This window comes from Bicyclus anynana, chromosome 21 (assembly GCF_947172395.1).
Source record: "Bicyclus anynana chromosome 21, ilBicAnyn1.1, whole genome shotgun sequence".
In the NCBI taxonomy this organism is placed as follows: domain Eukaryota; kingdom Metazoa; phylum Arthropoda; class Insecta; order Lepidoptera; family Nymphalidae; genus Bicyclus; species Bicyclus anynana.
In genome coordinates this window covers 3,506,889-3,534,450 of record NC_069103.1, presented here as the reverse complement: position 1 = coordinate 3,534,450, position 27,562 = coordinate 3,506,889, and the positions used below count along the sequence as shown (strand labels likewise).

At 37.5% G+C, this 27,562-nt stretch overlaps 2 protein-coding genes across 2 annotated transcripts in view; one reads left to right on the top strand and one right to left on the bottom strand.

Moving 5' to 3' along the window:
* Positions 1-27,562, bottom strand: part of LOC112047228 (dynein beta chain, ciliary) — a 62,163-nt gene that overhangs the window by 7,879 nt on the left and 26,722 nt on the right. Inside the window, exons 44-80 of the mRNA XM_024084264.2 lie at positions 27,179-27,327; positions 26,636-26,854; positions 26,040-26,277; positions 25,423-25,615; positions 24,750-24,927; positions 23,869-23,997; positions 22,824-23,043; positions 21,481-21,642; positions 20,612-20,811; positions 19,365-19,531; positions 18,212-18,390; positions 17,517-17,594; positions 16,263-16,424; positions 15,442-15,690; positions 14,958-15,069; positions 14,094-14,356; positions 13,767-13,847; positions 13,396-13,611; positions 12,692-12,840; positions 12,089-12,248; positions 11,136-11,302; positions 10,516-10,717; positions 9,754-9,884; positions 8,935-9,219; positions 8,035-8,290; positions 7,345-7,526; positions 7,130-7,261; positions 6,635-6,767; positions 6,261-6,487; positions 5,740-5,863; positions 5,470-5,606; positions 4,673-4,868; positions 3,705-3,878; positions 2,912-2,980; positions 2,080-2,262; positions 1,278-1,451; positions 501-649 (exon numbers count right to left, since the gene is read on the bottom strand). Of these exons, the coding sequence (XP_023940032.2) occupies positions 501-649; positions 1,278-1,451; positions 2,080-2,262; positions 2,912-2,980; positions 3,705-3,878; positions 4,673-4,868; positions 5,470-5,606; positions 5,740-5,863; positions 6,261-6,487; positions 6,635-6,767; positions 7,130-7,261; positions 7,345-7,526; positions 8,035-8,290; positions 8,935-9,219; positions 9,754-9,884; positions 10,516-10,717; positions 11,136-11,302; positions 12,089-12,248; positions 12,692-12,840; positions 13,396-13,611; positions 13,767-13,847; positions 14,094-14,356; positions 14,958-15,069; positions 15,442-15,690; positions 16,263-16,424; positions 17,517-17,594; positions 18,212-18,390; positions 19,365-19,531; positions 20,612-20,811; positions 21,481-21,642; positions 22,824-23,043; positions 23,869-23,997; positions 24,750-24,927; positions 25,423-25,615; positions 26,040-26,277; positions 26,636-26,854; positions 27,179-27,327 (6,425 nt within the window). The remainder of the gene's footprint in view (positions 1-500; positions 650-1,277; positions 1,452-2,079; positions 2,263-2,911; positions 2,981-3,704; positions 3,879-4,672; positions 4,869-5,469; positions 5,607-5,739; positions 5,864-6,260; positions 6,488-6,634; positions 6,768-7,129; positions 7,262-7,344; positions 7,527-8,034; positions 8,291-8,934; positions 9,220-9,753; positions 9,885-10,515; positions 10,718-11,135; positions 11,303-12,088; positions 12,249-12,691; positions 12,841-13,395; positions 13,612-13,766; positions 13,848-14,093; positions 14,357-14,957; positions 15,070-15,441; positions 15,691-16,262; positions 16,425-17,516; positions 17,595-18,211; positions 18,391-19,364; positions 19,532-20,611; positions 20,812-21,480; positions 21,643-22,823; positions 23,044-23,868; positions 23,998-24,749; positions 24,928-25,422; positions 25,616-26,039; positions 26,278-26,635; positions 26,855-27,178; positions 27,328-27,562) is intronic.
* Positions 1-27,562, top strand: part of LOC128199256 (uncharacterized) — a 54,421-nt gene that overhangs the window by 7,482 nt on the left and 19,377 nt on the right. The gene's annotated exons all lie outside the window — the stretch shown is intronic.

Here is a 27,562-nt window from a genome sequence, read left to right as displayed (position 1 = left end):
TATGACAACCTTAAAAGGTTTCTTGAAATTGAAATGCAACGAAGGAATCGTTTTTGGCAATTTGTCAATATATTTGATATTAAATAGTGGGGAGCTAGTTTCACAGTCCCGCTGACCGCTCACTTTCGAAAGCGCGATGATGATTCGCGCTAAATGCCTTCATAAGTCCCTAAATTGTCTTCAGCGGGCATCAAACGATATAAGAGTCAGGGATATCAGCCCTGCTTCATACTAAATCACGGTGGCTTTAGGAGGTAGCATTTTTCAAATGTCCAGACACCAGATCCTTTCAGAGTCAGGGAATATTGGGATAAAAAGTAGCACATACACCATTTATCCCGATATTCTCGAACGAGCAGAATATTCCTGGCAGGAACCGCGGTACATCGTCGTCAAATAAAATGAACTGAACCTTTAATTAGAAATACATTTGAATTAAACATGCACCAAATAAGCTTGGTCACTTGAGGATGTTGGTAAGTATGACGCGGAAAACTAACTTGAAGTCCCCCCTGGTTTTCTTGGTGACGTCACAGTTGAGGCACATCTTGTCGAGCGGCCACTCGTTCTTGCGCGCCGTCTGCTGCATGATGGCCGTGAGAAAAGACTGCGGGTTGAAGAAGCCGGCCAGCCACACCGCAGGCGGAAGCTGCATTCAATAATACATAGTACAGACCATAGCAGACTTCTGAAGACCTTAAGCATCGTTCAGTCGAACCAGTAATAATGTTCTGACCAAATTCATAGAATTAACAATTATAATCTTGCACCAGATTTAGTGAAACTGAAATAGGTAATACAATACAATCTTATTTTATAATCCCATGGGACCCTTGATCAAATATCAGAGATCTGACACAGCATTGTGCTCATTCTTTCAATTTTGAGTATCTTCTAGGCAATATCTTTCATCTAGAAAACACACAAAAATATACTGTAGATATTACTGAACATTGACGTTATCTTTATTCCAACGAAATATCGTTTGTCCGTCTGTACACCTCTTACTATTACAAAGCCAAACTGTCACACATCCAAAAATATAAAACAGTGTCTCTATTAAGATTTTAGAATTTAAACTATCGTAAATCTTATTTATAATAATTTATTATGAAACACGGCTAAAACTCACGTTCAACGCGACACGATCCAAAGTCTGTATCATTTTGGATCGTGAACTAGGTCCTGTGAAATCAGTAAAGTGCCTATGGGTTTGAAATTAGTCGGGCATACTCAGACGTTAAATTAATTATTAAGATTTTTGGATAATAACTAACATTGAAGTCACCGGACCAGTTCTCGAGCTCAGAGAGCCGCAGGCACAAGTCAGAGAACCACGCGGCCAGCCCCAGCAGACTGGGGTACGCCAGCTTCGTCCACGAGTCCGGCACGTGGTCCATGAACAGAGACTCCATCAACTTCTCCATGTCACTGCTGATCGTCAACTCGCCCTGTTCGATGGAGAACATTTACAATAAGCCTTAGTAGCACCACCACTTAATAACCTTAGTAAGATCATGTAACATAGATGACAGATCATTAATTTTAAAAGCCTTTGTGAACTGCAAATACCAATATTAGGTATACTCGTACGAAAAATTCAAACCTATTAGTTCAGAGTAATAAGCAGATCTCACTGAGATATGCACGTGATCGAAAATACCTCACACTTGACTTGGCTGCCTTCCAAAGGTATTTCCTTCAAGTCGAAAATGTGGTGGTGAAAATTGTGGTCTTCACAAACAGTCAAACTTGACATTTCAAAGTGCTTGCAAGCTAAGCCTATTTTGGTTTTTAATTTGACTTGCGTTTTGAGAGGCGTCCAAAATCTTTGGCGTAAAATTCTTTGACTAAGAAGACAATTATATTATGCTTCTTAGAAATTTAATTTTAGCACTATAGTAAAAAAGTCACTCCTTATGTTCTGAGGGAGATATATCTACATTTTAAAAATTTTATTCTATGAAACTGATCAGATCTCTTATTCACCTCAAGAAGTTAGTCAAGAGGTATTTCAGGCACAAAGTTCACAAGCAGTCTTTCAAAAAAATGACGCAGTGAAAGTATTGATACATTTACCTTCAGACCCAACTCTAATTCCTTCAGCGATCGTCTGATTTCCCCCATGAGCCGGTTCATTCTCTCGCACTCCTGCAACGCCACGATGGTGAACGGCGTCAGCTCCTCCACCTTTCCCATCAACTCCTGAAGGTTGAACGGCTCTGGCACCCGATCCATGATGTCGTCCAAGATGGCTCGAACCTATTTGGAAATTGGAAATACTTTAAAATGTTCATAATTGCGAATTGGAGGTTTGCCTGAAACTACAAGGTACAAGATATTAAGGTAGATACCTTTGGATGGGTTTTATTTTTTAAAACTTACCAGAAAACAAGGAGAATATTTCGAATGAATTGTGAATTGTTACACGGCAACGTGCCATTGTCAAAATTCTAAATACTTGAAAGCTGACCTGCTATGAGAACTGACAAGGAACATTGAAAAGAAAGCCTGAACAAATATCGACTTCTTCATCTATTTTTAACCGACTTCCAAAAAGAAGGAGGTTCTACGTTCGGCTGCATGTATGTTTTTTTTAATTTCTTTTATTTATAAATAGGTATATAATCACGTAACGATGTCAACGAATAGATCTATGATTTAAATAAATGTGACAGTAAGTCTGTCTGTCTGTTACCTTTTCACGGCTTAACAAGATCACCGATTTGGATGAAATTTGGTACAGAGATAAATTAATTAGACCTTGGAGCAGAACATAGGTTATTTTTTATCCTGGATAAGTGCATGGTTTCCGCGGGATTTGTAAATGAAGAATGCGAAAGAGTTGCAGGCGTCCGCTAGTATACTACATACAAAGATTTTTTTTTGTTCTTAGAGATAACTGATTTACCATTTCCTCCTTACTAGCCCCGCCACCCGCCTGAGCACCAGTATCACGTGGCTGCATCTCAAACACCACCTGCGAACCGTTACTAATGTTAGGAGATAGACGTAGTTCTAAATAAGTGATATTAGTATTATTTTATTTCAAACTAGCAGAACCTCTTAGTTTCACCCTTTTTTGGGTAGTTACCATTACGGTGGGAACACTGTGATAAAATATAGCCCATATTACTCCTTGATAATATTGCGTTCTGTTGGTGTGTGTAACGAATAAACTCAAAAACTACTGTAACGATTTGAAAAATCCTTTCATCATAGGCTGTTTTCACAATAGAAAGCTGTATTATCAGAAAGTTCCTAATTCAGGCTATATTTTATCTCCGTCTTCCCACGGCAATGAGAACTACGCAAGTGAAACCACGATGTTCTGCTATTTTTTTTTTATTCTTTACAAACTAGCCTTTGACTACAATCTAAAAAAAAAAAAAAAAAAATCTCACCTGATGGTAAGTGATGATGCAGTCTAAGTTGGAAGCGGGCTAACTTGTTAGGAGGAGGATGGAAATCCACACCCCTTTTCGGTTACTACACAACATCGTACCGGAACGCTAAATCACTTGGCGGTACGTCTTTGTCGGTAGGGTAGTAACTAGCCACGACCGAAGCCTCCCACCAGCCAGACCTGGACCAATTGAGAAGATCTCAATTGACCCAGCCGGGGATCGAACCCAGGACCTCCGATTTGTAAATCCACCCAAATCCAAATGCTAGAACTGAATAAAGTTAAATTGTCATTTCACCTTGAACAGACGTTCAGACACCGTAGTCAGGTACCCGATCTCGGCATTGGGATGTAGTCCGTAGAGGTAGGGCGTCTCGTCCGGCAAGAAGTCGTCAATGTATTGGTGATAGCCGACGTAGTCCGAATTCGGAGGTGATATGAATCCTTGGGCTAGTTGCAACTCACCATCCACCTACATGTGATTATTAACTTCATTAATCTATAGAAATACCACATGAAGATTTATTGAGGTCAGAAAATTTTGGTGAGTCGCATTATGCTGTAAAAAAATACAAAGTGCATTTAGCCTAATACTTTAAAATACAGGATAGATACTCTGTCACTATTGCTAGCACCTTTCAATTAACCTTTGTAAAAGAGCTATGGGTATTTAATAGGTGTACAATAGCACTGAGGACTAACAAACTATAGCTTGGCAACATTGGCGTGAAGCGATGTATGAAAAACCCACGACGTGCACGCACGCACGATTTCACACCCGCGCAGTCTTTCCCTCTGTCGCCCGCATATCATGGGAGTGTCATCAACGAACTTGCTAGACTATATTTTTTGCATTTAATAAAAAATATTCCGAATTGGGTTTCTTTATAATTTTTACTTGTTGTACTCTCGTTATTACGTTTATTTATAATTTTTGTTTTCTATAATTCAATTTTGTTTTTTTTCATTATGGTTTTACACTGCTTTCTCTATTTACTTTCAAATTAGGTTTATAAGCTTCTTCTTAGTTTTTATGTTCTGTCCTTTCCTCAATAGGATCTGGCAGAATATCAGCGTTGTAGGTACTGATGTACCCGCACGCAACATTCATTCAACAGTCGGATCCATTTTATTGGCACAACACATTTAAGTCTTCAATGTGTTGTGTTAACAAATAAAGTATTTTCTATTCTATTCTATTCATTAGACTTCATCATAATGTCCTCTTACTTATATTATACAATAAATTGTAGAAAAGTAAATTACCAGTTCCGCCTGCATATACTCGAGCAGGAAAGTCCGACAGAGTCTCCTGTCCCAGTCGTCGGTGATGTGCCCGCCGTACATGATCTCACCGAACAGATACCGCAGATCCTCCCACGGCACCCGAGGGTTGGCCTCCAGGTAGTTGAACAGGACGTACACGCATATTGTCAAGTCGCCGAAGTTGAATGGATACACCCTGGTGAAAGAAAATTAAACACTTCTTTCCATCTTATCATTATCATATTCTGTCCTTCCAAAAGATGAAACAATATTCTGAATAGAATAAGTAGGTTAATTAGTAAAACTAAATGGATTACTGGAGAAGCGTTAATTATAGAAGATGTACAACCGGTTCTACTACCTTCTGACAAGTGTCTGATAGCAGTCAAAAGTTTTATCTTTGTCTTTTGACATAAAATAAGTGACAAAACTCAAGGTTAGATTATAAGTACTTATTAGAAGGTGGAGAAACTGGCCCTTACTTTACAAACACTTTTGATACAAGATTGTCTGTTTGTAGAAACCTACTGTCGGTTCAGAAGGCAAAATCTAATGAGAAGGGCCGGCATGAAACTCAGCAGTTCCTCTTTTTTTTTTTTAAATCAGACAATGTGACATTGTGCGTTTAGAAATTGTTTGTAAAATAATTAATTGCAAATGAAAATGAAAAATGAAAAAATCTTTATTCGTCAACTAAGTCTTACAAACAAGTAGCAAGGGTCCCTATACTAGGTGGAAAACCCGTATTACTGGGTGCCCCGCAAAATTGCAATAAAAAGGTTTTCTTCATAAATTACCTATTCCAACCTTGGGGACCGAATTTGCGTCGCTCCGCCACCACAGCATGGAAATAGCAGAGAGCAAACAATACAGCCTTAAACTCCGCTTCCTTAGTGCACATTTCTAGGGTTTCTTGATTGAAATTATCTAAAGCCTGCCAAAGAAATTTAATTAAAAAAAAACTCCTAATTCAGAGATGGCAGCAACAATTTTTAGAACTGCAGTTGGAGGAGGGATATTCGAATTCAGCATTCTATTTATATTACTAACAACATACTTCTACGCACCTTATGCAAGTTTGCCCACATTCCTATAGGTGGCTCATTCGTTATTTTGATAGCAGATTCCAAAATCCCCTGGGGAATGATGTGATAGGCGGGATCTGCCGCGGGCTCTGCGCTTAAGAAGAGCCTAGAAAATGGTGTATTTATTATAAAGACCAATTATATCACTAACATTCTATGAACAAGTACCAGATGCCCCGCGGTTTTACCAGCGTAGGTCCGGTTTCCGTGGGAATCAAGGGATAAAACATAGACACTCACAAAGAACATGGCTTTCTATCGGTAACAGAATTTGAAAATCGGTTCAGTATATCAAGAGATTACTCAAACAACACAAACTTTAGCTTTTTATAAAATTAAGTAAGTGAAGATGAATATTTTAACTAATATTCCCTCCAATTCTTCGTTCCCCTCCAATTAATTACAACGGGCGGGGATCGAACCACGACCTCTCGGTGATGCCTTTTTACCACTTTTACCATAAGATACAGAGGCTTCAATTTTTTGTTTTGCTGTTTACAGACCTATACATAGGGAGGGGATTTTCAAAGGTCTCCTCCATCTTTTTCTCTAACGTAGCCAGCCACTTGGCCACCAAATGCACGTTCTGTAATATGACCCAATCTCCGTTGACAGCGGACACGCCCATGGCCTCCTCAGCCACCACTTCCTGGCCCTGACCGAGGGATACGATGTGGAAATTTTTCTTGTCCGTAGAAAAACCCAGTTTGCGACCCAATTTTTCAACATCCTGTAACAATTGTTAGCTTTATTTATTAGTGTTGTTTTTAAAATGGTGTTCTAAGTACCGACAGGAATTAAATTTTTGTCCAATTTAATTGTTTTGATAATCTGCATTAAAACATTGCAAAAAACCTTTACTTTAATACTGGCATACCTTTAACGGATCGACTCCTGGCGATAGGATGAAAAACATAGGCGTTGTACAGGTGCTTTCTTCAAACGACTTTTCCAGCGGTGGAGTTCTCGCCTCAACGTATTTTGTTCCAAGATTTTCTTCACAGAACGCTCTGATTAAAGCATGTTATGTATATTAAAATGTATAAAAAATAAATTAAAGCTACACAAAATGCACAAAATAATCACATTAACTAAATATCAGAAATTTTATGAGCTGTTTATTGCACATCTAAGTAGAGCAAATTTTCAAATCTCTTAGGGCAGTTTAAAAATCTATACACAATATATGGTGAGTTTTAACTGGTTGGTGAGCTTTTGTCCGCGGGAAAATATTTACCAGCAAGCGATTTTTGGAATCCGTTAAAACCAATATCAAGAGTATCATCATTAACTCAAACTAACCACATCATCATAAAAGATAACATTGCAGTCAAGAGTTAACATGTCGATGAATAAATAAAATAGTTTATACCCAGAAGCATAAGACATTCGATCCGGTCTGAGAGCGCGTAGTATACAGAGCCGTTGCAGCGACGTCTTGTTCTTCCACTCACCCGGCAACTTGTCTCTTTCAGGAGCCTCGCCATCTGTATACTTCTGCCATCTGGTAGAAGGCATTATAATATGCTAAGTAAGCCAATAATAATTGCCAATTACAAATGTTATCTAGATGAAGCTAGGTAAAACCTCTTTGTTGCCCCATCGATGTCCTTGTCCAAGTTTTCGAAAGCGTCCATTTTCGATAGGGCAATAATACCACCCCATGCGTTATGGGACAGCCACGAGTAAGGTGAGTTCACAGGTGCTACGGCATACTTCAGCAGGAAATCAAGCTCCCTTGGATCTACTTTTCCCTCTATTTGTAACACCTGAAGAAGAATAATTAACACTTCCGGTATTACTTCTACAAAAACTTGTCAATTGTTGCTGTCATGACATGAAGCTGTAAAATTATGTAAACTTCGATTCTTTGACAAACATCGCTGGAAACATTTCGTCGATTTATTGTCGATATTCTCCAAGATATATTTCAGAAAGTGTGCTCAGGAACTATTTAATCTAATTCCTGCTTTACCGTTCTATAATAGAACTGCTAGACATCCAAGACAGACAAGTTGTAGATCCTTTGGAGGCGTACTAAGAAGTTTCGTTCTTCATTCCTTATATGCAGTACAAGGATATGGAATACCCTTCCAACTTCAGTTTTCCCTACCACCTACAACTCGGGTATTCTTAAGTCAAAAGTGAATTTTAAGCCTTTTCAAGGCCAGCACATTTCACTATAGTCAACTATCTACAGGGTGTATCTATAGGGTGTGGTTACCCTCAAACGTCAAACATTAAAAAAAATTAGAGAAATAATACTGTCATACAAACCTGCAGCGTGATGAGGAACAAGAACACGAGTTTATCCTTCTCGAACAATCCTCGACTGGTGTATACAAACACGGCAAAGGTTATACTGTCCAATAGATTAGCTACTCTAGCCTCCAGTTCATCGGCGGGTAAAGCTCTATTCAACGCGTCTTTGAATACAACACTGTACGCTTTTAGAGAGAACTGGTACATGGGGTTGATCTTGCATAGGTCGTTCAAGATGAAATATAACATTGAAGCGCGAGTCGCTGCACCTCTGTGAATATGAAGAAATAACCGAAAATACAATACATTATCTATTTGCCTATATAGCATATCACGTACAGAAATAAACAAAATGTCAACCAATGTCAGCGGAGTAGCCCCAGTCCCATCTCTTTCAATATATAGCGAAATTTCCGGTTGCGATGCTATTGATTGTCATTTTGTCTATTTCTCTTCATGAGATACGTCATTTGGTCGCATATTAGCCCGTTTGATCTAGTTGAAGGTAAATTAAACTTCGGCTAGTTCATAACGTCCTAGAACCTATGAATGTAATTTTTCGTCATCTTGAAAAAGGGTTGAATTCAGTTTTTTTTTACAATAACTTGGATATATGTAAAATTTCGACTCATTACTTTATTGTTGCTCTTTATTAGCTCTATAAATAAGGTTCTTTACATTTTTCATTTATTGCTCATTCATATTGAGAGTTTAAGTTAAGCTTTTCTTTAAGCTCTCGCCACGTCATATCCAAAATTCGGCTTTCTCGGTTAATTTGCATTTCCAAATGTACAACTAACTAGTAGAGAAATTCAGAAATCTTCAAAAATTCAATTTAAAATTGAATTTCAGAGAATTTTGAATTAATGTTCATGATAATTACGAACTATCCTGTACTTTTGGTTAATTAATTACCTGTATTTTTCACGAGCGTCATCAATTTTGACTGCTGTAACTTTTCCTTCTTCGACTTTTATTTCAATGTCTGCGGCCGTTTTCTTTGTAGTTTCTAAGTTGATGACTAACGCTGAATCACTGAGGATGTCGGGACCAGCTGAAGACAGTCGCTTCAACAGATCGTCTTCTAAACTTTTCAACGTGATTTTAAAGTCGTTTTGTTGTTTAGTCAAACCAGCTCGAAGTGCTTCAAGATCTGGTCTCTCTGCTTTGACTACCTCTCCTAAAAGTTGTTCTTCGAGACTGTTAAGAAAAATATAACGTCAGAATCGTAAATTAATACATTAGTTTTAACTAATTGTACATTAGTTTTTAAGTTAATTTCTTGCCTGTTATTATTATTTTTGGTGTACAATAAAGTATATTTCATTCATTCATTTATTCATTCATTCATTCATTCATTCATCGTAAGAGGGGTTAATTCTGTACATGAAATATATTTTTAAAATAACTATAAGGGGGTGATTAGTGATTGATACTGATGCCAAAAATGCAATCAGTAAAATTGTCTGTCTGTATGTCTGTCTGTCTGTATGTTCGTTATAGAAACCAAAACTACTCGACGGATTTTAACGAAACTTGGTACAAATATTCTTCATACTCCTGGGCAGGTCAACTATACTTTTCATCACGCTACGATCAATAGGAGCAGAGCAGTGAAGGGAAATGGGAAAACGGGAGAAGTTACTGGCTGGATTAAAGACGTCTAAGGTCGGACGAAATTGCGGGCGTCCGCTAGTTTCTCAATATATGTAAACTATAAAAAAAACATCGTACCCATCTCTAGTCACTGTAAAGTTTATTAATGTACACTGCGCTTGCATTTCAGGCTGGTAGTGAGGATTGGCTAACTTTGTTTGAAGCAATAGTTTGAAATTTACATGGTAATCTATTTCTCTGTCACCGATCTGAAATTCAAAATAGTAAAAAATTTTAGTAACGAAGACCGTTTAATTATTTTTGGTAAGCTCTTAAAAGTTTAAATTTTACTAGTAATCATTATTAACGCCTTTACAAACATAACCATTAATATTAAAAAACAACCAACTTTGTGTCGGACAACGCGTAGTCTAGGGTTCCGTAGATTAAATTTAATGAAAGCTAATACTGTAAACTTAATGTAAGTTTATTAGCTTTCATTCAGAGGACCCTCAGACTTTCGAGTTGCATTGCAGTTGCGTTACATTTGAATATATCTGTGGGAAAATGGCCTAAGGGTTTCTTATTGACTACGGAACTTTTAAAAATGGTGAAACAAAACGTGACGGTGATCCCACAAAAGTTACAAATGTGTTGTGTGATCAACGCCCTCCAACAAAGATACTCGTACATATCATACAAACACAGTTTTGTTACTTAACATAATTTTATACGATTAGTGAACTTATAAAAGTGATGAGAAATTGTGTGTGTGTGTGTTTGTGTGCGTGTGTCTCTCTGTGTGTGGTGAACAAACAGAACCATTAAAGTAATCTATGGAGATGGTGATTGTGTGAAAGATAGGTTAAATGAAATAGAACCAATTTAAGAACTGCACACCTTAAGTACTCGTCCTTTGCGAATGAGCACACGTCCCAGCAACGGTTCGAGCACAGCATCTACAGACTCTCCAATATTCTCGAGCAGCACCACGTCGCCATTGCTAACTGCTCGCTCTATGCGATCCAGGTAGTTACGTTGTGTTAGTCTGATCACTACGAGCGCGTCACCGTATTTGGATTTTATCCATTTTATTCCTTGCCTGGTGGATAATATCGCATATATTGTGAGGATTTTACATTATATTTATACACTAAATCATAATAATTTATAAAATTGCTTAATCAATTCAGTAATTCAGACGTTGGTATGTTAGTGGACCTATACGAAATTTGCCAATTAGCTTTAGTTTAGTTAGTAGTAATATTAGGTAGGTAACGTACGTCAAAGTTAATTGAGTGGCTGGACTTTTAGTAACTATCAATAGAGATTAAAGCTATGTTTTAGTTAAGTTAGTATCTATTTAACTTAATTAATACATCAAATCCAATTTAGTTAAAATATCTCAAAAATATATTTTGCTATCAGAATATTTTTGAGATTGCAGCTAATGATAGTTGTTAAATGCAAAATTCGACACTATTTGATGCTTGTTAAGATGAAAAAGTTTCCATACGTACAATTGTGGATCAATCATTAGCGGCCATCTTGCCGAATTTGTGAGAATTGTCGCGTTCTCCGTACTCATAGTATCACTTGGCAGCCCTTCGTTGTTCCACGTCGCTATTTGTGCATCGTCGGTTAACATCGTTAGAGGATCCAAGCCTTCAGTTGTCTCGATTTTAGGCTAAAATCAACGACTTAAATTGTATCTACGATCCATAGACTAAATCATCATCATTATTATCAGCAGACGTCCACTGCAGACATAGACATGGACGTCCAAGCACAACGATCTCATCGATCAGCATCCAGCGGCTCGCTGCAATCCGCTTGATGTCTTCGGTCACCTATTGGGAGGTCGACCAAGACTGCGCTTACCGGTGCGAGGTGGCCATTCCAGCATCTTGAGAACCCTACATCCATCAGCTCTTCAAATTATGTGTCTACCCATCACTACTAATCGGCCAATCGCTCGGCTTACAGATTTGACAGAAGACTATGTTACAACTTGTCAAATAGTTGCTCCCTGCTTGACATTTAATATGTCGCTGGCTAAAACATATTCCGTTGCTGGCGGACAATCATTACGGCCCAAGTTTTTAGGAGAATTATTGTAGTAAGAATTGTATAAAACGAATAAAAAGAAATGGTTGTTGGACGAGGAAACAATTATCTTGTTTGTGAAATATTTAAAACAAATGAATTAAATGAATTAAAACTAACTAAATGAATTAAAAATAAAATTACTCTGGAACATAATTATGCTCAAATAGCTAATATAGCATTTATGGTGGAATGATAGCCGACCACGATACAAAGTAAAGTAGGTACTGTGCCATAATATGCCAAAGACTTGGGCCTTCAAAGTCATTGTACGAATACTTAGGTAAGTATTCGTACAATGCTGTGCGGCTCTGACTTTGAAGGCCGAAGTCTAGGGCATCAACTAGTAATCAATAAAAATACAAACATCGGTCTTTTGAAGAGTAGGAGTCCAATCTTCGTCCATCAGGAGCAACCGGTAGCGGCGCGTGAAACAACCAACGTAAGAGATGAAAGCTGTCACGAGTAAAACGTCGCCCGGCAACATTACTCCAGATTCCTTTAGATTCACCACCGTTGCAGACCATCTGATTATAATCATCATCATCATTAGCAACCCATTTTTCATCACACTGATGAGCACGAGTCCCATTTCAGTATGAGAGGGGTTAGACCTTAGTACACCACGCTGGCCCAATGCGGATTGGCAGACTTCACACAATAAAGAAAATAAAATCAATTGTAAGTAATTTAAATAGACTATAATCAATTGTAGGTAATTTAAATTTAAATAGACTATAATGATTTAAATTCTCTAACATAATTAAGTTAAGGTCAACGAAGTGAAGTTATGAGGTTCCCTGCTGACCAAAGAGTTATTCTTATTTTAGTACTTGCCGGTCGTATACGCCCTGTCAATCACTATATTAAAACAGTATACATTTCTGTTTACTAAAAATGCTAAAAGATTAGTCAGGCTTCAGAATTCTCATAAATACATCTATGTTAGATATGTGATTTGTTTACTTACCTTATTTTCTCCGAAGCCAAACCGTTAACTAATCTATTAGCCAAATCAATAGTTGCGTTTGTGGCGTCAGCCTCCGCTTGACATTTTATTTTCTCGTTGACGGCTTCTTGGAATGCTTTTAGCAATTCTTCTAATTTCTCTTCTAGTTCCTATAATATCACGAATCAAAATTAAAGGGCCCAAATACATAATACGTATTATAATCCAATATTTGTCTCATTTTGTTCAAACTCAAACTTATTTTAAGAGGTCAATGTAGGAATACTTATTACATATTCTTCAATTAACCTCAATAAAAGAGGCACAATCATGTAGAAAATTTCACTTGAAAACTGGCCAATTTTGCTTTGACAGTTTTAGAATTATTGGTAAAGAAAATTAAAAGACCTTTAAATATAGTCCAATATTCAATAAAATCCCAATTTCAGAGCAAATTCAACCTCAAGGATTGAGTTTAAGGTTGAATTTGCAAATGCGACTACTTGAATTGAGTGCCAAGAAGTTGTATTTGCGTGTGTGTCATTGAGTGGGGACGTTTTATGGTCGTTGATTGAGCATCCACTTTTTAATAGGAGATCGATGTATTTTTCTCATAAATATATATAAAAAGCCTCAATTACAAAGATGATTGTACTTTGGAGACCATCAAATCAGCTTTCATCTTCACATAAGAAGTCATCGTGATAGAATTTGTTTTTCCTTACATGAATCTGATCAGTGAGGAATGACAGCTTGTCTCTGGCAGCCTGCAACTCAGCGTTGGCAGCATTGAGAGCCCTCCGCTTGGGCTCCACCACGACGTACACGTCGTAGAACTTCACGATGTTTATGACCCACGAGCACAGACCGGCGGCTGCCGCTGATTTCGACATGATGAACTCGGCGTTGAACTCCGGATTCTTTATGTATGGCATCACTGCCTACAGACCAAAAAAAACAGACAGAAACAGAAAAAAATTGAAGAACAACAATAAAAATAAAACATCAAAAGAAAAATTGTAATATTAAAATAGTTCATAACATCACAGAGAGATAAAAGTTCAGTTCAATCATACATTTGACAAAATATTCTTACCTTGATGACATCTGGATGAATATTTTCTTTGTCATAGTAAACGAGATCGTATAAAAATTGATCAACTTTAGCCATCATTAGCTGAAAGCAAGAGAAAAACACTGCATTATCAACTCTACTCTCTACTACGATATCGTAAAATAAATACTTTTAAAGTTTATTGACACCAATCCACACCACTCCTATACTCCATAACTTCATCTTCTTAGTTGAGAATTTCGAGATAGAAAATCTTCATAGGAGATTTTGATTCATTTGATTAACAAATCATCACACACATCATCAACACATCGCAAACTATGTCTCGATATGCAAATTATCCATTACCTTGCACGCTTTCCATGACCTGTCTTTAGGTATTTTGCCTTTCTTAGAAAACAGCACCAGGACGGCAGCTGTAACGTTAACGACAGCATCTGGTGGCGAGCCGAATGACTTCAATTCAGTCAAGTTGTTCTTATTCAACGTATTCAGTGCCTCCTGAGCTGCGAGTAACGCTGGCTCAGCCTTAGCTAAGTCGTCGGCGCAAATCTTAGCTTTTATCGTTACGTCTTCTTCTATCACTTTTACTTTCTTCTCCTCTTCAGCAGCTGTTTATATGGTAATTAAATTTTAATTTTGTTGTTTTATGTTAATCTATACTAATATTATAAAGAGGTAAATTTTGTGAGGTTGTAGGGGGTAATAACTGTTTTTAAAAATTCTCTTATTAATAATAAACCACGTCATAAGAGAGTGTCATATGATATATTTAATCGTGTTCCCATAGGAACGGGAATCACGCGGTAGAAACTGCGGAGTGTGCTAAATTCAAATTCATTTAATGAGATGTTACAAACATTTTAAAACAGTGTACTGCCATTATCATATAGCTACTGTTTTTTTGATTTAGAAATGACGAACGTACTATTTAATAGACTATGGGTTAAAATCTCAGAATACAGAATACACACTCTGTGCAAAAATTAAAGTACGTAAAATACATATGTACGTAAAATAGCACGTCCCACAACACGAAATACATAGTGACTAATAGCTTGTTCGTGAAATTACACCAAAAAAGAGTAATTCCTGAGGTTTCAATCCTATGCGCGATCACACCTTGAGGAGTTTTCTGTACTCTTAACTACAGGTTAAAATTAAATGATTTATGTAGGAAACAATGAATGAAGAAGTAAATTACCAACTCACCGAAAGCTTTTTCTTTTGACACCTTATCACTCTCAGCACCAACTACTTCGATGAGTTCTTCAGCTGCTTTGTTTTTAACTTTCAATATTATTTCTTGCTCAGCAAGAGTAACCTGTTAATTACAAGCTTAAAATATTAAGAACTTCAATAATATTGGCGTAGCAATAGCGCTGGTTAACAAAATGCAGCCAAATTCTATTACTTCTTTAGTAGAATCCATTTTCCATTAACGAAGCAATAGAATTTCGTCAAGAGAATTTCTTTTTACCAATGAAGAGTTTGAAGAAAAAAGGAGGTAGATAGATTACATAAACCAAATTCGATGAACTGGCTCACAAAAAATATTTCAGAGGCGTTGTCAATGGCGCGATAACAGTGCGGCGATTGAGCTCATGTTTGCTAATTAGCATAGTTTTAACGTGCCACTTGCGATCCGCGTATAACCTCTATACCTCTTTTTTCTTCTAACATCATTGCTTTTTACCTTCAAAACTGCTACGTCTGCAGCGCAAGATGCCAATTTCTCAAGACCATTTTCAAGTCTGTATATCATCATCTTTAAATTCTTGGTCTTTTCGGTCAACAACCTTGAATATAGCGATATCTGTTCAAGGAAAGTTTTCGGTGTGGTGTAGTTGTACCGACGCTCGTTCGTGAAGTACACGGCCGACATTTGGTTCACACTTTGATGTACGTGCGACATGAATGCCGCTACTGGTTCAATGAGACGTGGCTGAAAAACACATTATTTTATATTGATCCTAATTGTAGAAGAAGGTCTTGGTTTTGGATGTCGTAGTAAAGTGACAGCATATACCCAATTGTGAGTGTAAATTAAAGGAACTTTAGCACAATAGAAATATATCGTTAAATTATTGTGACTGACACAGATGGACTGCCTTACCATGACAAAAACTGTAACTTAAAATCATCCATATTGAGAAATCGCAGTTCTTGATAATAAGCAAAACAATTAGATATAGTTAATATATTTTGATTATTATTTTATAAAAACACAATACATATTATAAAATAAATAAGTTATAAAATGGCATGCGTTTTCTACCTTCATTTCTAATTTGATCGTAAACATTGCACATCGATTATGGCTATAGTATAGTAATGCATTCAGTGTAATCTGAAGAAAATGTACATTTTTGTTTGTTTTGTTTTTTTTGAAAAAAATATAAAAATATAATTCCCCTTCAACTATTCGGGAAAGAAAGGAAAGTCCAACGTAAAGGAGTGTAGCGTCGATAAACCGTTTACCGAATAGACGTCACTAAGTAGGTAATGTATTTTTACCGGTAAAGCCTCGACTTCGGAAATGAATCTCTTGGAGACAGAGCGCAGAGCCTCTTGCGGCCACTCGTGGAACCAGTTGATGGCGGTGCAGTTGACGATGGAGGGAAACTTGCGCGCGCGCACTCGCAGCGTGGCGCCCACGGGAGAGAAGCAAAGCACCACCTTGGAGTAGGAACAAGAAAAGATGTTGATGATAATACTCATCATCATCATATCACCCGAAGGATCCACTGCAGAACATAGGCCTTTTGTAGGACCTTCCAAATATCACGATCCTAAACCGCCTGCATCCAACGAATCCCTGCAACTCGCTTGATGTCACCAGTCGACCAACACTGCATTTCCTAGTTCAGGTCGCCATTTCAGCATCTTAGGACCCAAACGTCCATCGGCTATTTGCTACTTCAGCTTCGCGATGTGCTATGTCGTTTCGTTGTTCTAAATCGGTGACTTTGGTTCTTCTGCGGATCTCCTCATGTAAATACTAGCTAAACATAGCTTATACTATCCGTGGCCCGTGGCGAATTCATTAGATAGGGCCCCAGAAATATGAGCCCATTCTACTGCTGTCATAGTCAATTATCTCCGAATCTACATTTTGAAACTGATCTTGTTTGGCACAAATATATCACAATTTCTGTGACTAACTCAGAGGTGCGACGTAAATAAACGAAATCTAAATATGGTACCCTGTAATAGGTAGGTATATATGAATGAGTGCATGAAATATACTTTATTGTACACCAAAAATAATATAACAAACAAGAAATTAACTTGAAAAAAAATATACAATTGGCGGCCTTATCGCTAATGAGCGATCTCTTCCAGATCACCAAACAAAAAAGAGAAAATAAATACAAGGGATATAAGCGGGTATAATACAAAGAATAATATATGTCGAAGGATTAGATAGTAGCGCCATCCTACATTAATTATAGTATAATACTAGTAATTAGAGGGTAGACCTGTAGAAGTAAGACAACGGTATTGATGGATAGTGTTACTTTGTGTATTTGCCATCCCTGACGTAAAGCGTAGAACCTAGTTGAGACTTATCACGATATACCGATATTTAGCCCGCGTGATTTAGTCTGTTCTCCGTTAATCAGAAGTGGGAGTTAGTCATGAGCCGGCATATATGTACCAGATATACAGATAAAAACAAGTTGCTGTTCATTAGTCTTGCTAAAACATTAAGAGAGCTCGATTGATTTTCAAGTAGTATCTAATCGGATTAAAAAAAAATTGTTATACCTTTAACATTGTCCGCACTCGGTTGATGAAGAATCTCCAGCAGTTCTCGCGGGTATCTGGTACACCAGATGCCTTGGTCTACAATTTCATTGAAGATTTGTTAAGAAAAAGTATGGTTTTAAAAACTGTCATTACTAATCACAGACAAGTTTTGTAGAAGTATTGAGTGATTATATGCCATCCTTTTTCTTTTTACTACACGTAGTATAAGTTAGAGCAAGATAGAGACGTCTCTACAAAGAAAAAAAAGACTAAAATAAACAACAATTTCGGAAGTCGACTCCAGGAGTCGAGCCCACTGATGAGTGGATTGTCATCACCATTATCATTATTAGCCGATGGACGTCCACTGCTGGACATATGCTTCTTGTATGGACTTTCAAACACCAAAGTCTCGAGCAGCAGAATGTTTGCATGTTGCAAACTTTCCAAACCTTTGGTTACCTTTCCGAACACGAGGTCCTAGGTTAAAATCCTTGGGTCGGAAACAAGTGAGTTTATCTTTCTTGTAAGAAATTTTCTTAGAAAAATTGGCGTTGTTACACCCCCGCGCCTTAGAGAGTCGCAGTCAGTGCCAGTCATTATCATTAACACCCTGATGATCGTTAATGAATTGTCTGTCTCTCAATGGGTCATTAAAATACCTAAAGATGGCTATAGCGATGGTGATGATGATGATGATGGATGACACTTACCTCTCCCCTGACGCCGTTAATGATATTCTCAATCTCATCATCAGCGAACAGCTCAGGTATTTCTCCCGAGGCTAGTAAATCATTGATGAGTACGAGGAACCGCTCCTCCGCCACTTGACCGTCTGTCATCAGGAACATGTTGCCGATGTTCTTCAAACCAGCCTTGATATTGAGGCCCGCTGTGAGTATCATTAGAGAGGTCATTTTTAAATTGCTCAATGTAAATACAACAAAAGCTACATATAGCTTATTCACACTTCCTTTATTTGCGTTTTAAATATTCGCGGATAAAAAAATTGCAACCCAACCCAATTCCTATATTCGCGGCTAAATATTTCTTTATCTGCCTGCCGATATGACGTAAAATCTGCAAATTCATACTTAAACTGCAAATAGTGTCTTCTTTATGGGATAAGTCGTCGCAAAATTCTTCAAAATTTTGGGTTTTTTTGCCGCCATGGAACGTATCCCCTTTAATCGCATATAAATTACCATCCCAGAAGTTTCACTTTGTATATAACAAAATAAAAAAAATAATCTATATCTATACTTATAATAGAACCGAACGAATTCTATAAATTTATTCGCAATTTAAGATTTTACTTATAACACTAAACACCAAACATTACCGTGGCATAGAGTACAACTAGCGCCATCTAGAATCTATACTTATAATACGAATTCTGTAGATTTTGTACATTCTGTAAATTGAAGATATATATTTTGAAATTTTTTTTTGGGGGGCATTATATAATCGATACTGAAGCTAAAATTATTTTTTTTCGATTTTTTGTCTGTCTGTCTGTCTGTCCGTGATTTTTGTTATTCGGGCATCACGTTGAAAGTACTGAATGAATTCAAATAAAACTTGGTACGTACTTTAAGACCATAATACGGAGATGGTTATAGGATAGTTTTTATTGCGAAAATAAAATAAGAAGGGGGTGAAATAGGGGTTGATAGTTTGTATGGAAAATCATTTTTAGAGATACAGTTTTAAAGTTCTGAAATCAAAAAAAAAATACGAAGTATTTTCAAAAATTTTTTACAATTCAAACTTTAAAGTGGTGAAATAGGGCTTGAAAGTTTACATTGATTTCCACGCGGACGAAGTCGCGGGCGTCCGCTAGTTTACTATATAAGCCAAACTCACCGAGATCAACTTTAAGGTCATTTATGCTGTATCCTTTGCGCAATTGTATCTGGAATACCTCAAGCGAGGAGATGAAGGCCGACAGTCGGGACAGCGATTGCTTGCCAGAACCTCCCACACCCACCAGCAGAGCGTTACCGCGGGGTGCTTCCAGTATGCGGTTTATTCTATAGCGGAATTGTACATTCATCATCATCATCATCATAATCGCAGACGAACCAAAGTCACTGACATAGCTCAGCAAGTCGCGAAGCTGAAGTGGCAATGAGCAGGCCACATAATTCGAAGAGCCGATTTACGTTGGGGTCCCAAGGTGCTGGAATGGCGACCCCGCACCGGAAAGCGCAGTGTTGGTCGACCCCCCACTAAGTGGACCGAGGACATAAAGCGGGTCGCAACAAACCGCTGGATGCTGGCGGCTCGAGACCGCTATGCTTGGAGGTCCATGCAAGAGGCCTATGTCCAGCAGTGGACGTCCATCGGCTGATAATGATGATGGTGATCATTATCAACCCATATTCGGCCCACTGTTGAGTACAAGTCTTCACTCAGAATGACAGGTGTTAGGCCAATAGACAACCACGCTGGTCCAAAGTGGATTGGCAGACTTCACACACACGCAGAGGAAATTCTGTTTTCGATTTGGAGGGCGTAGGTTCGAATCCGGTCTGGGCAGCACCTCCAACTTTTCAGTTAAATGTGCAATTCACGAAATTAAATATAACATGCCTCAAACGGTAAAGGAAAAACATCGTGAAAAAACCTGCGTACCTGAGAATTTTCTTAATTGTCTACGTGTGTGAAGTCTGCCAATGCGCAATGCCATGGCGCCAGTGTGATGGACTATTAGCCCCTTTCATTCTGAGAAGAGGCTCGTGTTCAACAGTGAGCCGAATATGGGTTCTCAATGAGGATGAAATAACCTAAAGTTGCAAATTAAAGGCTATATGTAATCACACTAATATTTTAAATGCGAAAGTTTGTGTGTGTGTGTTAGTGGGTGTGTAAGTACCTATGTGAGTAAGTGTGTATGTTTGTTCCTCCCTCCTTTGCGCTGCGGCTACTGAACCGATTTGGCTGAAATTTGGAATGGAAATAGATTTTACACTGTATTAATACATACGCACTTTTTATCCCGGAATCCATCCATGGTTCCCGCGGGATTTGTGAAAAACTGAATGCCACGCAGACGAAGTCGCAGGCGTCCGCTAGTCTTAGATAAAATTGAGCATAAGGCTTTATGTTACCTGCAAATATGATACATAGCATCTTCGAACAGCACAAGATTCATAGTAGCTACGAGATCGTTGTAGGACGAAAGAGACTCGTCGAGTAATTTTTTAATATGTGCCCAATCTTTTATTGGGAAATACTTCGGATCTCCAATTCCCTCGGCGAAATGGCAATAAATTAATGGCTTCTCAAACACTATGTTTTCGTCGAAGTCCTAAAAATATCAAATATTAATAATTTATTGCATACAACACAAATGAGTACAAACAAGAAAAGCCTCGATAGCTCAAATGAAAAGGGGTCGGACTCATCGCCGAGAGGTGGTGCAGTGGTTCGATCCCTGCTCTGTGAAACTAAGTGTCTACAGTCTCTATAAAACTTTAACAATTATTCACACGCTTTATATATTCCATTCCACATTGGCATTCATCATCATCATATCAGCCGATGAACGTCCACTGCTGGACATAGGCCTTTTGTAAGGACTTCCAAAAATAATGAAGTCCTTAAATTTCAACCTCCCCATTTGGATTTTTATTGGATTTTTATCCTCCTCCTAACAAGTTAGCCCACTTCCATCTTAGATTGCATCAACACTTACCATCAGGTGAGATTGTAATCAAGGGCTAACTTGTAAATAAAAATATTATGTTTTTCATTTTATTATGTTGTCAAATCTTGCCAAGTTTCATTTGTATTCATTTAGTAGTTTCAGCGTTATGCTTGGTCAGCATTAAATACGAACAGACAGACAAAACAAAATACGTTTTTGGCTTCAGCATCGATTATAAATACCTAGTGCCCTGCAACTAAAATTATTAAAATATCTTCAATGTACATGTACATTTTTATAAGTATATATAAATAGATATAGATAAATTACTTCACAAGTCTTCTTGATGGTGTCACCAATAAGTTTGGCGAAGCATTCATTATCGGCGGAGTCGACCAGTTTGTCGGAGTACACGCGAGTCGCCTCGTGTAGCCACAGCCTTATCAGTTCCGACGACAATTTGATAGCATCGCCAGTCGTGAACAATATGCCCTACAAAAAAGTAATTTTTTTAAACGACTTCAAAAAAAAAGGATTTTGAGGAAGGACTCAATTCGACGTTTTAGTTTTTTTTTAAATTTATTTTTCTTAACTTGTGATTTATAAACCAATTTGGGAAATATTTTTTTTGTTTGAAACAGTAAGTATAGTTCCAGATTGGTCCTGTAGTGTTTGGGTATATATGCACCGTTGGTAGGGCGGGGCAGGCAGTCTATCGCTGGCATCGAGAGGAGGCGGACGTGTGCCGCTGGCCATTGTAGTGTATAACAGTGTAGTGGTGGGACGGTGACTTACTGCTATTACAGTGGGGACAGGGGACCTTACAGGTCCCATCTAATTTTCACGGAAATCGGTTCAATACTTTTGTATTAAAAACAAAATAGTCGAAATAAGTGAATGAACGTGTTTACGGTCACTGTGCTAGAACACACTAAAAACTGAAAAATTCAATTTTTTGTCGACTTCAAAGGTGCAAATGAAAGATACTTAAAAGTGAAAAAAATACATCGTACCTTTCTATTGAATTTGATCGGCGAATATTAAACTTCTGAAACTTTTTTGATGTTAAATATAGTCCTGGATCCGTGTAAAAACCAGTATAAATCGGCTGGTGGGAGGCTTCAGCCATGGCTAGTTACCGCCCTACCGGCAAAGTCGTACCGCCAAGCGATTTAGCGTTCCGGTACGATGCCGTGTAGAAACCGAAAGGGGTGTGGATTTTCATCCTTCTCCTAACAAGTTAGCCCGCTTCCATCTTAGATTGCATCATCACTTACCATCAGGTGAGATTGTAGTCAAGGGCTAACTTGTAAAGAATAAAATAAAATAAAAAATAAAAAAACATCTGAACAAATTTTGGTAAACTCCCCTCCTCCTAAGTTGTACTAATAACGAGATTATTAAAAGTTGTCACTAACCACCGGTTTTTTACAGTTGCTTAATTAATAGTTAAATACAACTTAACAGCCACAATGTCCTACAAACTGCGTGGTACATTATCTAGTTCCGAGGCTCAGAAATTTTTAACAGTAGGCTACCAGAATCAAGAATTTTCAAGATGAAGCTAGCTACTCAAGGAAAATTAACTTGATACTAATCAAATGTAAAAATGTCCCACGGATCCTGGGCTATTAGCTTTTACTTAAGAATCAAAAAAATAATATTATTCTAACCTGGAATATATTGGACAGATCTCTGAGATTGAAAATGTAGTGAAACTTGATAGCGGTTGGCAGGAAGGTAGACGCTAGCTTGGAATGAAGAGCCAAAGCACAGTTGACCATAGACTCGGCGTACCGTTGCACTGGTATGCTAAACTTGTTGGCCACGTTGTTCAAGTGTTGCGATAAGATCTGTTTGTAGATGTGGAAGCAGGCGTCTAGGCCTGGGAAACTGAAAAAATAGATTTCGAAAACGACAAACGCAAAACCAACAAAAGTATAAGATCAACTCTATAGAATAGCATCAAGCATTCGTGCGTTATCAGCCCATATTCGGCTCACTGCTCGAGTCTCCTCTCAGAATGAGAGGGGTTAGGCTAATAGTCCACCACGCTGGCCCAATGCGGATTGGCAGACTTTACACACGCAGAGAACTAAGAAAATTTTCTGGTATGCAGGTTTCCTCACGATGTTTTCTTTCACCGTTTGAGACACGTTATATTTAATTACTTAAAATGCACACAACTGAAAAGTTGGAGGTGCATGCCCCGGACCGGATTCGAACCCACCACCTCCGGAATCGGAGGCAGGGGTCATATCCACTGGGCTATCACGTGTCTAAACAAGCATTACATACATTATAAAAGTTCGTAGTTAACCAATAGTCCAATAGAAGTAAAGTTTTTAATGTAGGTGAAAAAAGTGATGAAAGAATTTTTAAAATCGGTTCAGTAGTTCCGAAAATTACTCCTATAACGCCATTTAAAACTTACAAACTTACAATATTAGTATAAAATTATCCAGATCCGACATACTCTTGACATGTTCAATTATTACTAGCCAACACCGCGCGGTTTCACCCGCGTCGCTCCCGTTCCTTAAGAATACTGGGATAAAAATATAACCTTTGACATTAACAAATGACGTAGCTTTATAGTGTTAAGAGAATTGTCAGAATTAGTTCAATTGGCCCAGAGATATGAGAAACAGAGACCCGCGGTGACCTCACTAACTAAGTTTACTTCTTTACAGTATTAGTATGGATTAAAGTACAAACCTCACAGCGAAGGTACAGAAGTGTCTCTGCAATCTTGGGTCGATAGTGAAGGAGCCGGCGGTGGGGTTCATGCACGATACAAACATGCAATTCGCTATTTCTTTCAAAGACAACTTCTGTCTGTCGTACCTGTATGAAGATATAATCGATAGTAGAATTGATAGTAGAATTAACATTTCGATTAGCTACAAGTCTACATTGTTACTTTGCTGAAGCCATGCTAGAAAAATTTTGACAATCTACATTTACAAAAGCAAAAGTATCACTCTCACATAGGTACTCATCACATCAATATCGAAAACCGGTTGACGTACAAAGATCAAATTTGACAGAGAGGTAAATTATACTATACGAGGTTCCCGTTCCTGTAGAAAAACGGGGACAATATATAGCCTATATACACTGAAAGAATTTTTCAAATCGGACCAGTAGTTCCTGAGATTAGCGCGTTCAATCAAACAAACAAACAAACAAACAAACTCTTCAGCTTTATAATATTAGTATAGATTATAGTTACAAGACGTTCGCTAAGAACGGATTTTGCGACAGGGACGAAATATTGTTTATATCGAAAATAGATATCTAAAGTATAGCAAACTGGCAGTGCGCAGGCCATATTTGTAGCAGAACAGATGGCCGTTGGGCAGACGTGTTCTGGAATGTAGGAGTGATAAGCGCAGTATGATTGTCCGACGGCATCAAGAAGGTAGTGGGAAATGGCTGGATGAGGAAGACCGAGGATTGCGTATGGTGGCTCGCTCTAGGAAAGGCTCATGTCCAGCAGTAGACGGATACAGGCTGATGTTTCAGATGTCCCGTGCGACCGCTAGTTTTTTTATGTAAATGTTTTTTGCGCAATTTCATTTAGAGACATTTCATACCAATGATGGTAATCCATAAATTGTCTGATGAGTGTGTGTGGCTGTACCGTCCCGTAGGTGTCCACCTCGGGCATGTTCAGGTCGTCAACGAAGTAAATCATAAACTTGCTGCCCGGTGGTCCAAAACTGCGACCTGATTTCTTTTCTAATGGCTTCTCCAACACTTTTTGTATCATCTCTGTTTGAAAACAGTAAAAATGATTTATACCGTGGTCATATATAAATGACAGAATTAACCACTTTTAAGTCATTTTAATAATAATAATAATTGTTTATTGATTAACAAGTAAATACATAAAAATCATTTAACATAGATCTGTGATCTCCACACTAGGATTCCCTGTATTGTGGTAATTACTTTCTTCCACAGAAGTGAAAAAAAGTAGACAGTAATGAAGGAAAACAAAGTTAAATTAGGTAATAAATGAAATGAAAAATGAATTTATTTATCAAGTGAAACCTAAAACATAAAATTGACTTCCTATATTACACTCGATCTGCAATGTTTATCAACAAATAAATTAAAAATTAAAGTGAAAATTCCATACCATTTCCTTAGACCATTTCAATTATCAGATTATTCTGATTCTACAAAACTGGTCCATTAAAATAGGCTGACAATAACTACAAGTACTTAAATAACTAAAAGACAATTGTTTAGAAAATCCCTAACCTGAAGTAGTGTAAAAGTTAAGAGGTGCATTAGTGATAGCGTAGTTGTCGGAGAGTGAGTTTAGCTTGGCAGCGACACTGACAGTTTTCCCACTGCCAGCGCTTCCCACCAGCATCACCGGCTTCTGCTTAGCGATCAGCAGATCCATGAAGAACCGAATACGAGTGGTCTCAGATGTAGATACTAAGCACGACTGAAATAGACAAAAGCTGTAATAACATATTCTTTATTGCCTACATTACTAAAGATAGTATTCACCCTTGTCCTTGTTAAATTCTGTATAATTTTCTTCCACTTATTAACCCGAGACTTTCTGATAGTCATTGTAAGAAGAAGGCACGTGAGTTATTGTGGCAGTGATATTATTTGTGCACATGAGAACCCACTCTGGTGAGTAGTCTTATTCTTGGTTTCTCTTATTCTCTGGTATATGATGCAATTATAAACGTGCCGATGAAAAAGTTTTTTTCTTTTGTCTTTCGCAATCTTCACAGTATATCAAGTCTTGATGAGCATAATTTGAGAATTGTGCTCATCGATTTTCAATATCGACGATTTGAAAATCGTCACTGTATTGTATATTTAAATAGTTTTACTTAAGTTCAATAGTTTTCTACCTGTAGTGGTATATCTGGGTCAAGCTCAAAAGCCTCGACCTTTTCAGCCCATGGCAAAAACTTTTTAGTATCTGGATCTATGAAGAAACCAAATACATTTCCGGTGGATGGGAACTTTATCTGTTTGAACTCATTGCAGAACCACTTGCTAAACTCATTCCGCCAGTCAACGAGTTGATCTTGGAAGAGACCTGAGCCAAAGCCCCAGACAACGCAGAAGACAAAGTAGGTTTCATACCTGAAAATAAAAATATTGACACAAATATTGCAAACGTTACGCAGTTAACAGCTTTTCGTAATATGAAAAGAAAAATGATATGGACTTAAAGCATCTTTGAGACGGATTCTCGGCGCTCTACTGTAATCCTAACAATATTTAAATGAAATAAATAAAATTACATACGGCTAAAGCACAAAAGGCAAAGAAGTGTAAACAAAAATTTGTTTAAGCAAATACATACCCGTAAATGATCTAAACTCTAAAGTGAACCTTTTTACACATGGTGTCTTGACATTAAGTCTGGGGTGGACACATCCTTTTAACATGTCTGATAAATTCAACAAAATGTCTAATCAATTAAATTTACATATCTTACCATTCTTTTGGGCAATCGCTGGGCAGCAATGTTTTATTAAGGAAACACTCTAACAAATAGCACGTAAGCTGTATTTGTTGTAATTCGCTTAGAGGTGTAATTCGTTTATACTTTTTACAAGACTCCAACAGGGGCGGAATGTATTTGTCGAATAATACTGTTAGCATGGCTTTTTCGGATTCGTCATCGCGTGTCGTGTCGATCCATGATGCCACAAATCTATAAGCAATGAAATTATAATTTATTCTTGTTAAGAATTCGATGTTAGAAAACGTTAAGTTCATCGTTCGTTCATTTAAGAACACTGACATAATTATCAACTTTAACATGATTTTTAATCCAGTTGATGGCCTTGCTACTGAAAATCAAACTGGATTGACCTTGACGATAGAGGAAGAAAACATAACAGAGCAAGATATGGTCGAAAATGACACAAAGAAGTAGCTCATGAGTAAACATTTTGTAATTAGAAAGTAGTTGCAATATTCTTCAAAATTAAGATAAATTTTAAAACTGCAGCTTTTTGTTAAAAATGTCACTTACGGATTCCATCCTAAATCTTGCGGATTAATATATAAGATGCCAGCCCGAGATACAGTAGCAGGAGTTGCAGTTCTTAGTGTAGCTATTTCAAATAGTAACCTCATTGACTTGGTAAGAGCTATACGTTCGTTGCTGGCTAACGTTAAGACCTATATAATAAGTAACACTAAATTATACTACAGAAATTTAGGTTTACTTTAGTAATTGATATAAATATCTACAACAGACAATAAAAAGACCATGCGGGTTACTTTTTGATTAATTGAGTAGTTACAAAATTTGTTAATGCAATATTTTTTCTTACATACCTACATAATTTTATTTGACTACTAGTTTTAAGATCCCAATAAAGATTTGCATGTTAAATTAGCGCATTTCTCAAAA